General features: G+C 42.4%; 1 protein-coding gene across 1 annotated transcript in view; it reads left to right on the top strand.

Annotated features, from left to right (window-relative positions):
* Positions 1 to 6,108, top strand: part of LOC122929742 — an 88,143-nt gene extending 82,035 nt beyond the window's left edge. The window contains exons 12-13 of the mRNA XM_044283415.1: positions 330 to 443; positions 4,735 to 6,108. Coding sequence (XP_044139350.1) covers positions 330 to 443; positions 4,735 to 5,976 — 1,356 coding nt within the window. The 3' untranslated portion in view covers positions 5,977 to 6,108. The remainder of the gene's footprint in view (positions 1 to 329; positions 444 to 4,734) is intronic.
* The last annotated feature ends 7,491 nt before the right edge of the window (positions 6,109 to 13,599 follow it).

Below are 13,599 nucleotides of genomic sequence, written 5' to 3'. Positions count from 1 at the left end.
CAAATTGGTGAAAGTAGAACTGGCTTAGATGCCCATAGCAACTAGAGTCCACCTTGTGGGCAACACAGACATTTCTACTTTATACTAGTTTGATAAATCTCCTCCACTGTCTCCTCTACTTGTATATGGCAGACATAAAAGATTGTAGACATTCCTTTGTACTGTATTTGAGCTATAGACCCGGCCTTCCTATTTAAAGGAAAAGTTTTGGTAGTAAATGAGTTTCATGGTCTGCGACTCCTGCCCACTTTTTCAAACATTGTTGAAAAAATACATTAATGAACCTGCCCTGTTGTCTTTGCATTTCATCTTTTTTTTCTCTTATTCAGGTGCGCTTTCAGCACTGGAAAGAGTTTGCTGAAGGGGTTCAACAGGTGTTGTCAAATCCAGTCTGCCCAAGCACTCTTCTAACAGCTGTAGAATATCTGCATAACATATCTGAGGTACAAACAGCATTTAGCCAAGCACTACAAAATAATTTAGCCTATATCATTAAAACCTATGTACAGTACATTTTATTGATGCATCAGACACGTCACTATTAAAGGGGTTGTCTGGGACCAAATGTTTAAAAAAAAAAAAGCACGTTTACGCACAATGTACATCTAAGTAAAGGCCTCCATACATTTTCAGCTATTTTTGCCACTTCTATGTGGCTCCAACGGTCCCCCACTCATTGTTTATATATCTATTTATCTTTCCCTGACTTCCGGCTGCACTTCCCTGTGGGTCCTGGGGCAGCGTAGCATCAGGTGGTTACAGCTGTCTCTCTGCTCCGCTGTAACTCCGCCCCCTCATCAATATTCACCTCAATTCAGTCTGAAGCTCACCGGACTGGAGGGGCGGGGCTGAGCGGGTTAAGGGGTGGGGTTTAGCAGGATGTCGACCAGCCGCTGTAACTCCGCCCCCTCATCAATATTCACCTCAATTCATTCTGAAGCTCACCGGACTGGAGGGGCGGGGTTGAGTGGGTTGTCAAGGGGCGGGACTGAGCTGATTGCTAAGGGGTGGGGCTTAGCGGGATGTCGGCCAGCCGCTGTAACTCCGCCCCTCATCAATATTCACCTCGATTCATTTGCTGCCAGTGACGTCACCGGGCTCCCTCAGCAGCGGAAGAGGAAGCTTTGCTTGCCTGCAAGGGACCCGGTACGTCACTGAGGAGAAGAAAACAGTAACTTCCGGCCATGAATTTCAAAGATGAAAACGGGCTGCAGAAATCTGTGCCAAAGGTACTACCTGCTTGTATGTAATGTGTATGCCACACTTGTACTATTAGAGTAATGTCCCCAATCCCGAACAACCCCTTTAAAGAGGTATTCTGGTTATAGCAAGTTATTCCCCACAGGAAGCTCACTGGGGGTCCAACAGCTGGGACCCCTACCACTCATAAGAAGGGGGGCCCCAGTAATGAATTGAAGTAGCAAGTCGGGCATTGGTCATAGAGATGAATGGAGCAGCAGTGTGTATGTACCAACCTGTTGCTCCATTCGTTTTGTGGGTCCCATAGGGTACAGGATTCTCGTTGTCTTCTCATTCCCCCACTGCTCTAACATCTATCATTTGGATAGGGGATAACTATTTACACCCAGAATACCCCTTTAAATATCCATAAGCTTTTAAATAAATAGATTGCTTTCTAGGAAATACTTGTTTATTCTACAAAATGCCTTGGTTTGGTGCAGTGTTAAACATAGTTAATTATAATGAGGTAGAGTGTCAGTATTTAACGTGACCTGTAGTTAAGACAACATGAATATGCTGACAGGTTCTCTTTAAAGTGTGCCTGTCATTATATTTTTTGATTGCATACAGAACATGGTACAATAGTGCATATATGTATGTAAAACTTTTCAATATAGCTTATAAAAAAGGTTGCCTCTTCCTTGCCTTCCATCATCATGTGGTCCTCCTTTCCCTGTCTGCAGGCTCTCTGTAAATGGTGGGTCAGTAAAGGTAGCACAGTAACTGAAGGCACAGAAAAGAAGGGGTTGATTCTGCAGTCACTTGGTCTCTGCCCATGTGTAAGACTAATGCTGTGAGAGGGGAGTGGCAGAAGCATGGGGGGGGGGGATATTTGATTGGTCAGAAGAAAAGGGCATGCAGCTCCAGATGTATATGTACAGAAATGATGCAGAGGGAAGGTAAAACACACAACTGCAACATTTCTGGTTGTACAACACCTAGTACACACCTATAGTTGCCTGAGGAGTCATTTTTTTATGTCAGGCTCAACCTTTTAACGCTACTTTTAACTTTTAGGGTACGTGATTTGGTGTTGAAGGAAATAACTGACCAAATAACCGAAGTGTGAACTCGGCCTTAAAGAGGACCTTTCACCACTTTTGACATATTTGTTTTAATAGCTTTATGCATTTCCCATGTAATAACAATTCTGGATCATTTATTCTTATGTTGTGCCATTCCTTTATTATTTCTTCTAGAAGTTATAAATGAATTGCTAGCAGTCTGCAGTAAGGGTACAAAGGGTGGTAACCAGTTGGGGGGGGGGGGGGGGGGTGTCCCTGCACAGACTGACTCTATCTAATCAGTGCTGCCAGTTTCAGTCTATGCAGGTACACCCCCCCCCCCCCCAACTGGTTACCAACCCTCTGTACCCTTACTGCAGATTGCTGGCAATTCAAAACTTCTAGTAGAAAAATAAAGGAATGGCACAACATACCGACATAAGAATAGATGCTCCAGAATTGTTATTACACAGGGAATGCATGAAACTATTAAAATAGACATGTCAGGAGAGTTGACAGGTCCTCTTTAACCAGTTAGGCTCATACACGCCTGTGTTTAACTTTCTGTTTTTCTGATCTGTCAGAAAAACTGAAAAATGAAAAATAACTGTCAAGCTTGTGTGTGGGAGGAAAGCACCACACCGAGCATAGGAGGGAAAGGGGATACTGGAATAAGGCCTGGAAACTAGCTAAGGAAGATGGACACCTCCTAGAGACAGACTACTAGTATGAACAGGCCCTAAAGGTAGGAAATTTCATACACCGTATACCTAGAATCCTATCTTACCCTATAGGACCCTGGAACTAATGTAAGGTCTGAGTCTACCTGTTCCTCCAAAGGGAAGGACGAACAGGAGTCTCCCTCAGGCCTAATGACAAACAGGGAAAGGCAACACACACATATAAACAAAATACAAAAGGGAGAGGAAACACTTGTCTTTAATGAAGCTTTGGTAGCACCAGGAACTCAGCTGAGAACCAAACACAAGCTAACCACAAGTCCAACAGAAGCTACGAACCGCATAGCATAGTGGGAGAAACAACAATAAATAGATGGGGAAAGAAGGTGTGGCAAGCCCCAGAAACAACACATGTCATTTGATCCAAAAGGAAAACATGTCAGATCAAACCACGTGTTGCCAGTCTCACAGGTTTCCTGCGACCTGTCGCGGGAATGTCCAGATGTCTCAGTATGTCTGTGTCAATAACTGTTCCGTCTTATTTTGAGCATCACTTGTGATCAGTTTGCATTAATTCTGTCATCAGTTATTTTTGACTGGAGAAAGAGTACTGCATGTATTTCTCCTTAATAAAATAACTGATGTCTGATGGAACTGACACAAACTGATGATCAAAAATAACTGACAGAACTGATGCAAACTGATTACAACTGATGCTCAAAATAAGACGGATTAGTTAGGTTAATTTCACACTAGCGCTTCTATATCTGGCAGGCTGTTTCAGCAGGTAACTACCTGATATATCTCTCTGCATTGTAACATTGCCAGAAGCTACAGTTTTGGCGCCCGACCCCATTAACCCTGTTTTCATCCGGCCGGGTTGCGACCATATCTCCACCAGTCTCTATTATAGTAAATGGGGCTGGATGGCAACGCTGTAGCTTGCAGAGAGATCCAGCAGGCTGTTCACTGCCGGATATACAAGCGCTAGCGTGAAACTAGCCTTAGTCTACAGTCTACACACCTGCAGGAAGGTATTTGTTCTTCTGATGGATCAAAAGAACAGAAAGCTCAATGCAGTAAACTCAGCCTTAGGGTACTTTTACACTTGCATTGCTGGATTCCGGCAATCTGTATGCAAACGGATACCATTTGTATACGGATGCGGATACGTCTCACAAATGCATTGCAATACGGGATCCATCTCTAAGGTTGTCATCCGGAAAAACGGATCTGGTATTTATCTTTTTCAAATTTTTAAAGGTCTGCGCATGCGCAGACTGCAAAACGGGATCGTTTTTTTCCGGAACACTTGGGGGCGGATCAAGCATTAATGCATTTTAATGTAAAATAATGCTGGCATTCTGGCAAGTGTTCCGGAATTTTGGACGGAGAAAAACCGTACAGTGACTGAATTGAAGGCATCCTGATGCAAACTGACGGATTGCGCTCTAGATTCAGAATGTATTAGGATAAAACTGATCAGTTTTTTTCCGGTATTGAGCCCCTAGGACGGAACTCAATACTGGAAAAGTTTAGCGCAAGTGTGAAAGTACTTTTAGTTAGAAATCTGTAGTCACCTTTTCATTGCTAGTGACAAGTATAGGGTCACCACGTATAGTGTTCTTCAGATGTATTTATTGGTGATGAAATTATCTATTGGTTGGCAGTCAACAGAATTTGATAGGATATGAAATCTTGTATTTCGGATTTTACGCAAAGAAATGGTGTGTAAAACGTTTGCTCTACTTCAGAATTGTTTTAGAATAGAAGTATCTCATTTGCTTATGTATATTTCTTTCTGACAGCTATTATACCTGCCTCAATACTTTTTACAAGGAAAACACTCAGCCACAAAGCCTTGCAAAAATATCACCACTAAACTGCATCTTGATGCCACCTCCAGTCCTAGAAATCTTGCTTCTGATTTAATTATCTTCGATTTGAACTGGTTGCTACAAGACATCTTTGGCATATTTGGCAACTTTGCACTTAGTCCAGCATCTGGAACAAATAAAGAACGATGGAGTTTAAAAGAAATTGCTGCTGCCTTGAACTTGACAAATGGTGAAGTAGACCTGAAAGATGTACTGGAGTTACTGGAAGCATTTCAGCTTGTTTTTAAAACACAAGAAGAGGAATTTGTGGTGCCTGGCTGGCTGAAAAAAAGAGGACCAGAAAGATTTGGGGGATGTGAAAATATGCAAGGTATTGGATATCGCTGGATCAACGGCAGAGGACTGTTCAGCCATTTTTTAGTTGGTCGATTTCAGATCCAGCTTTTGCACATGTTTGGTACAGACAGATGCCAGCTTTGGAAGGAAGGAGCACTTGTAGTTACAAAGGCTCAGTTGAGGGTTGAGGTGTCAGAAGACAGGAGAAATTTATATTTGATTGGGGGTTGGAGATTGAAGGAAGCAGAGGGAGACTGTTACCACCTTTTGGAGAAGGTAGGAAAGGAAGTTGAAATCCTTCTTAGGAATGAGCATGAGCAGCACTATGAGAAACTTCATCTTTGTCCCACAGAGCTGCGCAATCTGACCATCACTTCTGAAGTAGCTACGTTTGTAGGCTCTGTTCGGTCAGCAGGCATAGTAGAAGAACTTAGTGGATTTAGTTTTAAGCAGATTTTGGAAGCCGAAAAAAAGAATGCATCTCTTTGTGGTAAGTGGAATATACATCCATGGGAGTTATTGTTCCCACAGCATGACCCAAGAATGCTGTCCAGCCTTGGAATGGATTGTAGCACACGTTGGCTTGAAGGCACTACACTATTAACACTTTGCAATTTGCTCGATACCAAAAGTCCTGTAGAACTAAATTGGAAACTGCTGGGAGAATTGATTGGGAAAGCATCCAACAGTACAGTGACAGAGATTGAGGATGAGGCAAGGAACAGAGGACTATCCGCTACCAAACTTTTATTAGATAAGTATCCTGTATCACTATATCGGCTAAGGGAATGCTTAAATGAGATGGGCAGGGAAGATTGTATAGGCACAATTGATAACATGATGGTACAACTGAATCGTAAAGTTGAAAATCATTGAATATTAGTAGTTTTGAGTCCGTACCGAACTTTGCGAGTGGGTACCCGAACCCGAACTTTGCCGGAAAAGTTTGGGTTCGAGTTCGGTGTTCGGGCATTTAATAAAGCTTTTGAAAGGCTGCATGGCAGCCAATCAACAAACTTTTAAGCTGTGGGCACTTAGAAGCCATCACAGCAGGGGCGTAGCTATAGGGGGTGCAGAGGTAGCAGTCGCTACCGGGCCTAGGAGCCTGAGGGGGCTTAAAAACCCTTGTGCCACAAAAGACACTGGCATTATAGAAAGTGCATGCTGGTCAATTTACACCTCTGGCTGGAGGGAAGGGGTTAGGTCAAGAATTTAGATTGAGGGGGTGCCCTTTCAATGTTTGCTTCTGGCAGCAGGAAGGCTATGTGCTCCCCTGCCCTTTGCCAACATGCACTGAGGGAAGGGGGGCCCAAGCTGAACTCTTGCACCAGGGCCCATGAGCCTTTAGCTACGCCCCTGCATCACAGCCAGTAATGGCATGGCTGTGATTGGCCGGTGCATCATGTGACCCAGCCTCTATACAAGCTGGATCACGTGTAGCACCGCCTATCAGCTTAGCTGTCCATTCCCCAAACACTGGAGAGTAAGAGGAAGTACCCTCCTACCCACCCGCGATCCCTGGCCCTGAATGCCAGCATTTCAAATTCCTGGCCTTTGAAATGCTATCATTGCATCTGGTGGAGACAGAGACTTTTAAAAACCTTATGGCAGCGGCTGTCCCACAGTATGTGGTTCCACTACTTTTCCAGGCGAGCCATCCCTGCCCAACCAAGTGGCGGACAAAATCAGGTGTGCACTGCGCAACGCCATCTGTGGCAAGGTCCACATAACTACCGATACGTGGACCAGTAAGCATGGGCAGGGACATTATATCTCCCACCAGTCACGTACTGACTGATGGGTCTGCCCCATTCAACTTCTGGGTCTCCAAATTTGGCACATGGCTTGAGCTTGCCTTTTATGCCTTGGAGATGCTGGCCTGCCCTGCATCCAGTGTATTGTCCGAACGTGTGTTTAGCACGGCAGGAGGGGGTTATTACAGACAAGCGCAGCTGCCTGTCCATAGTCAACGTGGACAAGCTCATGTTCATTAAAATTAACCAGGCATGGATCCCACAGGACTTGTCCGTACCTTGTGCTGAGTAGACAAGTATACCGGCCACACCCAGCCATTGTTATAATCCAGTCTCTTTGCATTCTCTTTTCTGTTTCCCAATGTTTTGAGGTTTTCCCAAATTTATAAAAAAATAAAATAAAAAACAACAAAAACAGTGTTGGCTATTCCTCCTCCACTGCCTCCTCAACCTCCTACTCCACTTTGACCTCCGGCTCCTAGTTTAATATTTTTTTTCTTTTCTAGTTTTAGTTATTTTAAATCATTTCCCTAACCACATTTGTTTGCATGGCAACTGTCTTGCTCTTACCCCCATTTTGCTTCCTTTTCAGACCTCTAGCCCTTATAAATCATGAAAAAGGGGGATACAAAACATCCTGCATGATATGACACTAAATATGCAGATGTGCATGGCTACATTTATAAAGTCACAGAAAATAATGCACTATAGTAATAGATGCAAACATAACATATGGACTAAGCCCTCACTCTAGTAATGAAATCTGAGACTCTTAGCCAATACATTTTAATCAAAATACATCTGTGCCCACCTACCCAGTGCCAAGGTGGTCTTAGTTCAGGTAGGTCCTACGCTAAACCTACCTATGCCGTTATGCATCTATGTTCAGGAGCGCAGACCCTGCACATATAGTGTGTTGCTCCTAGTTACCTCTGTGTGCAACAGCAACCAGTGAGAGGAGGAGCACATACACCTATATGTACCACCTAATCAAGGTCGCCTCTTAGATAGGTGGGGTAAAAGTGCACATGAATGCTACTCCCAGAGTAGGAGTGCATTTGCACCTGTAGGTGCCAATCCTTGAAGACAAGTCAAACAAATCATGAAAAAAAAGGGGATACAAAACATCCTGCACGATATGACACTAAATATGCAGATGTGCATGGCTACATTTATAAAGTCGCAGAAAATAATGCACTATAGTAATAGATGCAAACATAACATAGCCCTTACTACGACTATTTTACAGCCATTTTAGTGCACCAAAGTTCAGGTCCCCATTGACTTCAATGAGGTTCGGGTCCCGACCCATCCACGGGTCTGCTCGTCCCTAAATATGAGACTAATAAATGTATAATAGTGTTTCTGGTCTCTGAATATTTATTTTTCTCCTAAATTAGTTTTTTTTGGAAGAGTGGCAGCTGTTGGGCTGTGTAGAACATTAATTATATTATCTTCCTCTTTTTTTTTAAACTTCTTTTATTGAACGAATTATCATAAAAGTTCAAATTACATCAGTATACATGGAAGTCGATAATACATTCATGAACATGAACAGTACAATGTACATACTATTATCAATAAAGGTGAGATGACAATTCACTTTTGTAATACAAAATCAAACATATTTGACATATCACATGTAAGTGTTGGGCACATATCTAGATTATCCTAGTGCTGCATTAAGATTAGCGGAAAATCTAGGAGCTGAGTACATAGTTTGCGTGGACGAGCACCAATTTCCCCACACTTTACCACATTTCTGGGGGCAACCTCAGGTTTTTAATATAATGTTCTCATAGGACACGACATTATTCACTTTCCATTGATTGAGATCAGGGCTTCTCTCACCCATCAAAGGGAACGCAATTGCTTTTCGTGCAAGAAATAATGTCTCTCTCAGGAAAATTCTAACATGATGAGGATATACCTCTTCATCAGCTATACCGAACAGACACATTTGTGGAGTTAGTGGTACCGGAAGGTGTATAATTACAGATAAAAAGCTTGTAATGTCAGACCAGAAGGTTTGTATGTGTGGACAATCCCATATGAGATGCCAAAAAGCTGCCCCTTCTAAGTCACACCTGTGACACCTAGAGTGTGATAGCCTGCCCAACTTTTGTAACCGGACGGGAGAGAGATAGCTTTGGTGAATAATACATAGTTGTATAAATTTGTTATTAATGGACAGGGAAACCAGTACAGGAGATTCCAATACGTCACTAATTTCCTCATCTGTAAGATCAGGTATCAGAGTTTCCCATTTGGAGAGTACTGAGAGGGGAGCTTTGTGCATCTTGGTGCTCAGTAAGTGAGTGTAAAGAGAGGAGATAAATCCCCTGGGGCCTTGGGAACGTATCACACCGATCAGTGGGTAATCGGAAATTCCTACTGGAGTACCTCTAAAGTGTGCATCCATAGTATGTCGCAATTGTAAATATTTATAAAATGTGGTTCTAGGCAGGTCATGGCGGTCTTTCAGTTGTTTAAAGGTGTTAAACACATTATTAGTAAATAGGTCCCCCAGAACGGCAATCCCATGATCCCTCCAAAATTGCCTATCCGTCCCAGCTTGAAGAGAGGGGAACATAGGGTTGTCCCATAAGGGTGCATTGGGGATAATTCCTTCATAAGAATATATTATCTTCCTCTTATACTTGTATATCTTATTGGAAGACATTCTGTTGCAGTTGCTAATGCTATACATTACTACATTCTCAGCAATAAGAAGATGCACTGGTTTATTAGAGATCAGACTTGAAGTGTTAGTGAATAATACAGTCTCTCCATGGCTAAATATACTAATCGGATTCTTTTATGATTCCCTACTCTGTGCATCATTACCGTATATACTCGAGTATAAGACGAGTTTTTGGGCACAAATTTTTGTGCTCAAAAAGCCCCCTCGTCTTATACTCGAGTCTACTATCTTACTTTGTCTTTGCTCCGGTAATGCAGGCAGTGCGGGGGGCGGCGCTCACTCACTGACGTCACGCGCCTGCGCCGCCTAGTGGGAGCAGGCGCGTTACGTCAGTGAGTGAGCGCCGCTCCCCGCACTGCCTGCGGCTGCTATTACCGGAGTAAAGACAAAGTAAGGTATCCAAAGTTAAAGAATACTGATGAATACTACTTTATAAATATACTGCTGTGAGCGTTGGGGAGGGGGATCTGTGGATGGCACTGTAGGGGGATCTGTGGATGGCAGTGCCATCCACAGATCCCCCTAACAGTGCCATCCACAGATCCCCCCTCCCCTAAACAGTGCCATTCTGGCACTGTTTAGGGGAGGGGGAATCTGTGGATGGCACTGTTTAGGGGGGAATCTGTGGATGGCACTGTTTAGGGGGGATCTGTGGATGGCACTGTTTAGGGGGGAGATCTGTGGATGGCTCCCTGTATTTAATGCAGAGTGTGTGTGTATATAATGCACACACTCTGCATTAAATACAGGGAGTCAGAGTCAGACTCCCATCAATCTGAGTCACCCTCTTGCAGATGTGTGTATATAATGTAGAGTGTGTGCATTATATACACATACACTCTGCATTATAGCTGCATTTCCCACCTTAGTCTTATACTCGAGTCACTAATTTTCCCCATTTTTGGGGGTAAAATTAGGGGCCTCGGCTTATACTCGGGTCGGCTTATACTCGAGTATATACGGTAATCCTTTCAGCCCCAGACGGTTTTCCATTTTTGTTTTTTATTCCCTGCTGCCGAGACAAATCTTTTTAAAGTTTTTCAGTTCACATAGTCGTATGAGGGCTTATGTTTTGCAGGACAAGTTGTACTTTCTAATGGCACCATTTAATAGCGTTTAAAGCTACGGGCTGGTTGATCTTGTGTTTTAATACTTAAAAGGAAACTTTATGCTGCCCATACTAACGGCAGTATAAAGTAGTAACAGGTGAGTTGATTTCAGCGCTCTGTGATTTATTAGTTAAAAGTAAGTGGTTGCCGAGAACCAACATCACAATCATTGTAGACTAGGCCTGCAAAAGAGTCACGGCCACCTGAGAAGAGTCCTGGTTATTCATGAATTCCTGCTCTCCCTGCCCACCGGCTGATGACCGACAGGCTTCTACCTAGTTGTCTCCCTTACTCTCTAGAAGAGAACTGCCAATCATCAGCAGATGGACGGGGAGAGCAGGAGATTATGAATAACCATGACTCTTCTCAGGTAGATTTGACTCTTTTCAAGGCCTGGGCTGCAATGATTATGATGCTGTTTCTCAGCAACCACTTACTATTAGCTCATGAGTGACACATCGTTGAAATCAGCATTTCTGTCACTAGTTTATGCTGCCCTCAGTGAGATCAGCATAAAAATGATGACAGGTTCCCTTTAATAAAAACTTAGAAATACATCTTTTCTTTGCATTGCGATATTCTGACCCCCATAATGTTTTTATAGTTAGGTCTCCAGAGCTGAGTGAGGTTTTTGCAGAGCGATCTGCAGTTTTTTTTAAAGGCTTTATTTGTCATTTTAAGGAAAAACAACAATAAACAGAACAACTATAAATTTAAGACACCCAGTCACACACTCATTCACACTACTTCTCCAATGTTACTCATATCATTTTTTAATTCACAACGATAGAAGAAATAAAGTACAATTAAAGAGCAATAATGTCGAATTGAATCCAGCGTCTACATATTTTATCAAACCTAGAAAGTGGGGGAGGTGATGGTTAGACCAGATAGGAGTCCTAGGTGAAAACACGTCAGCCTCAGTAGCCCTAAAAAGCTTCTGCGAAAATGACCAAACATAAGCAATAGACTAGATAGGCCAAGAGTTTCCCATTATTTTCCCCGTACTCAAAGATAGATGCTTCCCTTGATATCATTTATTTTTTAGTTTGTTCCTTTTGAAGCAGTAGGGGCCCCCTTTGCACTTGCACCCACTTCCTTTTATGTACTTCCTGGGGATTATTAGCGTAAATCATCTCTGCATTTTTTGTACTTCATTTGTTACTTCAGATTCCCATTGCTGAGTTGTTTTCTATGTGTTTCTACCCCTGCTATAAATGCCCCCTAATAGTGGCCTTGTAAGCATCCCATCTAGAGAAGGGTTCTGGGTGGTCAGCTTTATTGGTCCAGTACGCAATATAGGCTGCAATCACGACAGAGTTCACTTTAGGGATTTCAAGCCAGGCTCGGTGCATACGCCAAATCTTGGACGTTTGGGAAAGGCCGTGCAGAGTTGGATTACTAAAGCAGAATGCTCAGAGATCACCCTAGGGCTATGGAATGCCTCTTTAACATGGGCAAGAAGGTCAAAAGTAGGCCTGGGCCAGGTCTATTCTGGAAAATGATTTATGAACTGAGGAATAGTCAGAGTATTCCTTCTTATCAGGGAATTTCCACCACCAGATATCTGTCAGTCCCAGTGCAGAGCACCACAACTGAAGATGCACTGATGCTGCGTCACTACCACCTGTACGGTTCATATTCATGTCCAGCATTAAAATGCAGTAACATGCTGAGTGAAAAAGAAGGGAGGAGGCATACTGTATGTACAGTAGGTTAACAACCCTAAAAACAAAGCCATTCAATGAACATTGAATGACCGCAATGGTCACATGCTACTTGGCTTATTTCCTGTGCCAATGCCTTAAAAACCAGGATTGATACTCTTTTCGAATAGGTAGAGTAAGCAGCATGGTAAGCTTTAGCTATCCAGCATCTATCATGGGCTAGGACCTTTTGCCCAGTTATGTGTCTCGTAAAAGGAGAAAAGGTGAGGGGAATCTTTTTTTAATATAATCAAATACCATGGAACGTTAAGACCGCCTACATTCCACGACAATACTTTAAACCGCACAATACTGAAGGAGCATTTCTAGCAGTGGAGCTATAGGAAACCTGACATAGGCAGGGATGAGACACCTTACTAATTCACACATCCAACCACACATGACAAACAGAAACCCCATTGAAACTTGTGAAGTTAAAACAGGCGACACAAGAAATGATCCTGTCTGACACTAACTAACTAAACAAAGTGCAGACCAATACCCTGAACTTAGCTAACTAAACAAGGACACTAAGGCAAGGAATTTGTAGGGTAGTCACAAAGTCGCCGATTGCTTAGTCCCAAAGGCCCAGATGCGCTAATGGGAAAGTTCTAGAAATAGTGGAATAGCATAGGTCTGTGGTAGATGATCTATCAGTGGAATGTTTTAATGAGTGTCAGTAGATATTAGGATTAGAAGGTAAGGGAAAACAAAATAAAATATGTAGATAATGTACGTACTGTATTGCAATCAAATAAATTAAATGTGTAGATAAATCTTTTTTTTTTTAAACATGTTTTATTGTTTCCAATAATAAAATATTACATACAAGAAATGTGTTTTGTATAACTTTTTTAAAACATCAATATAATCTTGCATGTCCCTTGTAGTCCCAGTAAAAGGGAGGAAATATGAAGAAACATTACAATATGATGACCTTGACCAAATTTAATTGTAACAAAAAATGCTAAATAACTAAGAAGGATGACAAGGAGTTATATGCTCGACATCACATCACAATAGTATTGAAAATTTGTTGAATTGGGAGTTAAGCCAGTTATGCCACTTAGCCTTGAACTTTACTAGATTATTGGAGACTGAGGCATTGATCATCTCATAGAGACAATTGTCATTAACAACGTTCACAGATTCCATTGACGCGGAGGGTTTTGGATTTTTCCGATAATTGGTCAATTTTCGTTCTGGTTACTATGGTCATATGAATT

This window comes from Bufo gargarizans, chromosome 2, assembly GCF_014858855.1.
Source record: "Bufo gargarizans isolate SCDJY-AF-19 chromosome 2, ASM1485885v1, whole genome shotgun sequence".
Lineage (NCBI taxonomy): Eukaryota > Metazoa > Chordata > Amphibia > Anura > Bufonidae > Bufo > Bufo gargarizans.
Note: the sequence above shows the minus strand (reverse complement) of the source record. Positions and strands in the feature narration are given on the sequence as shown.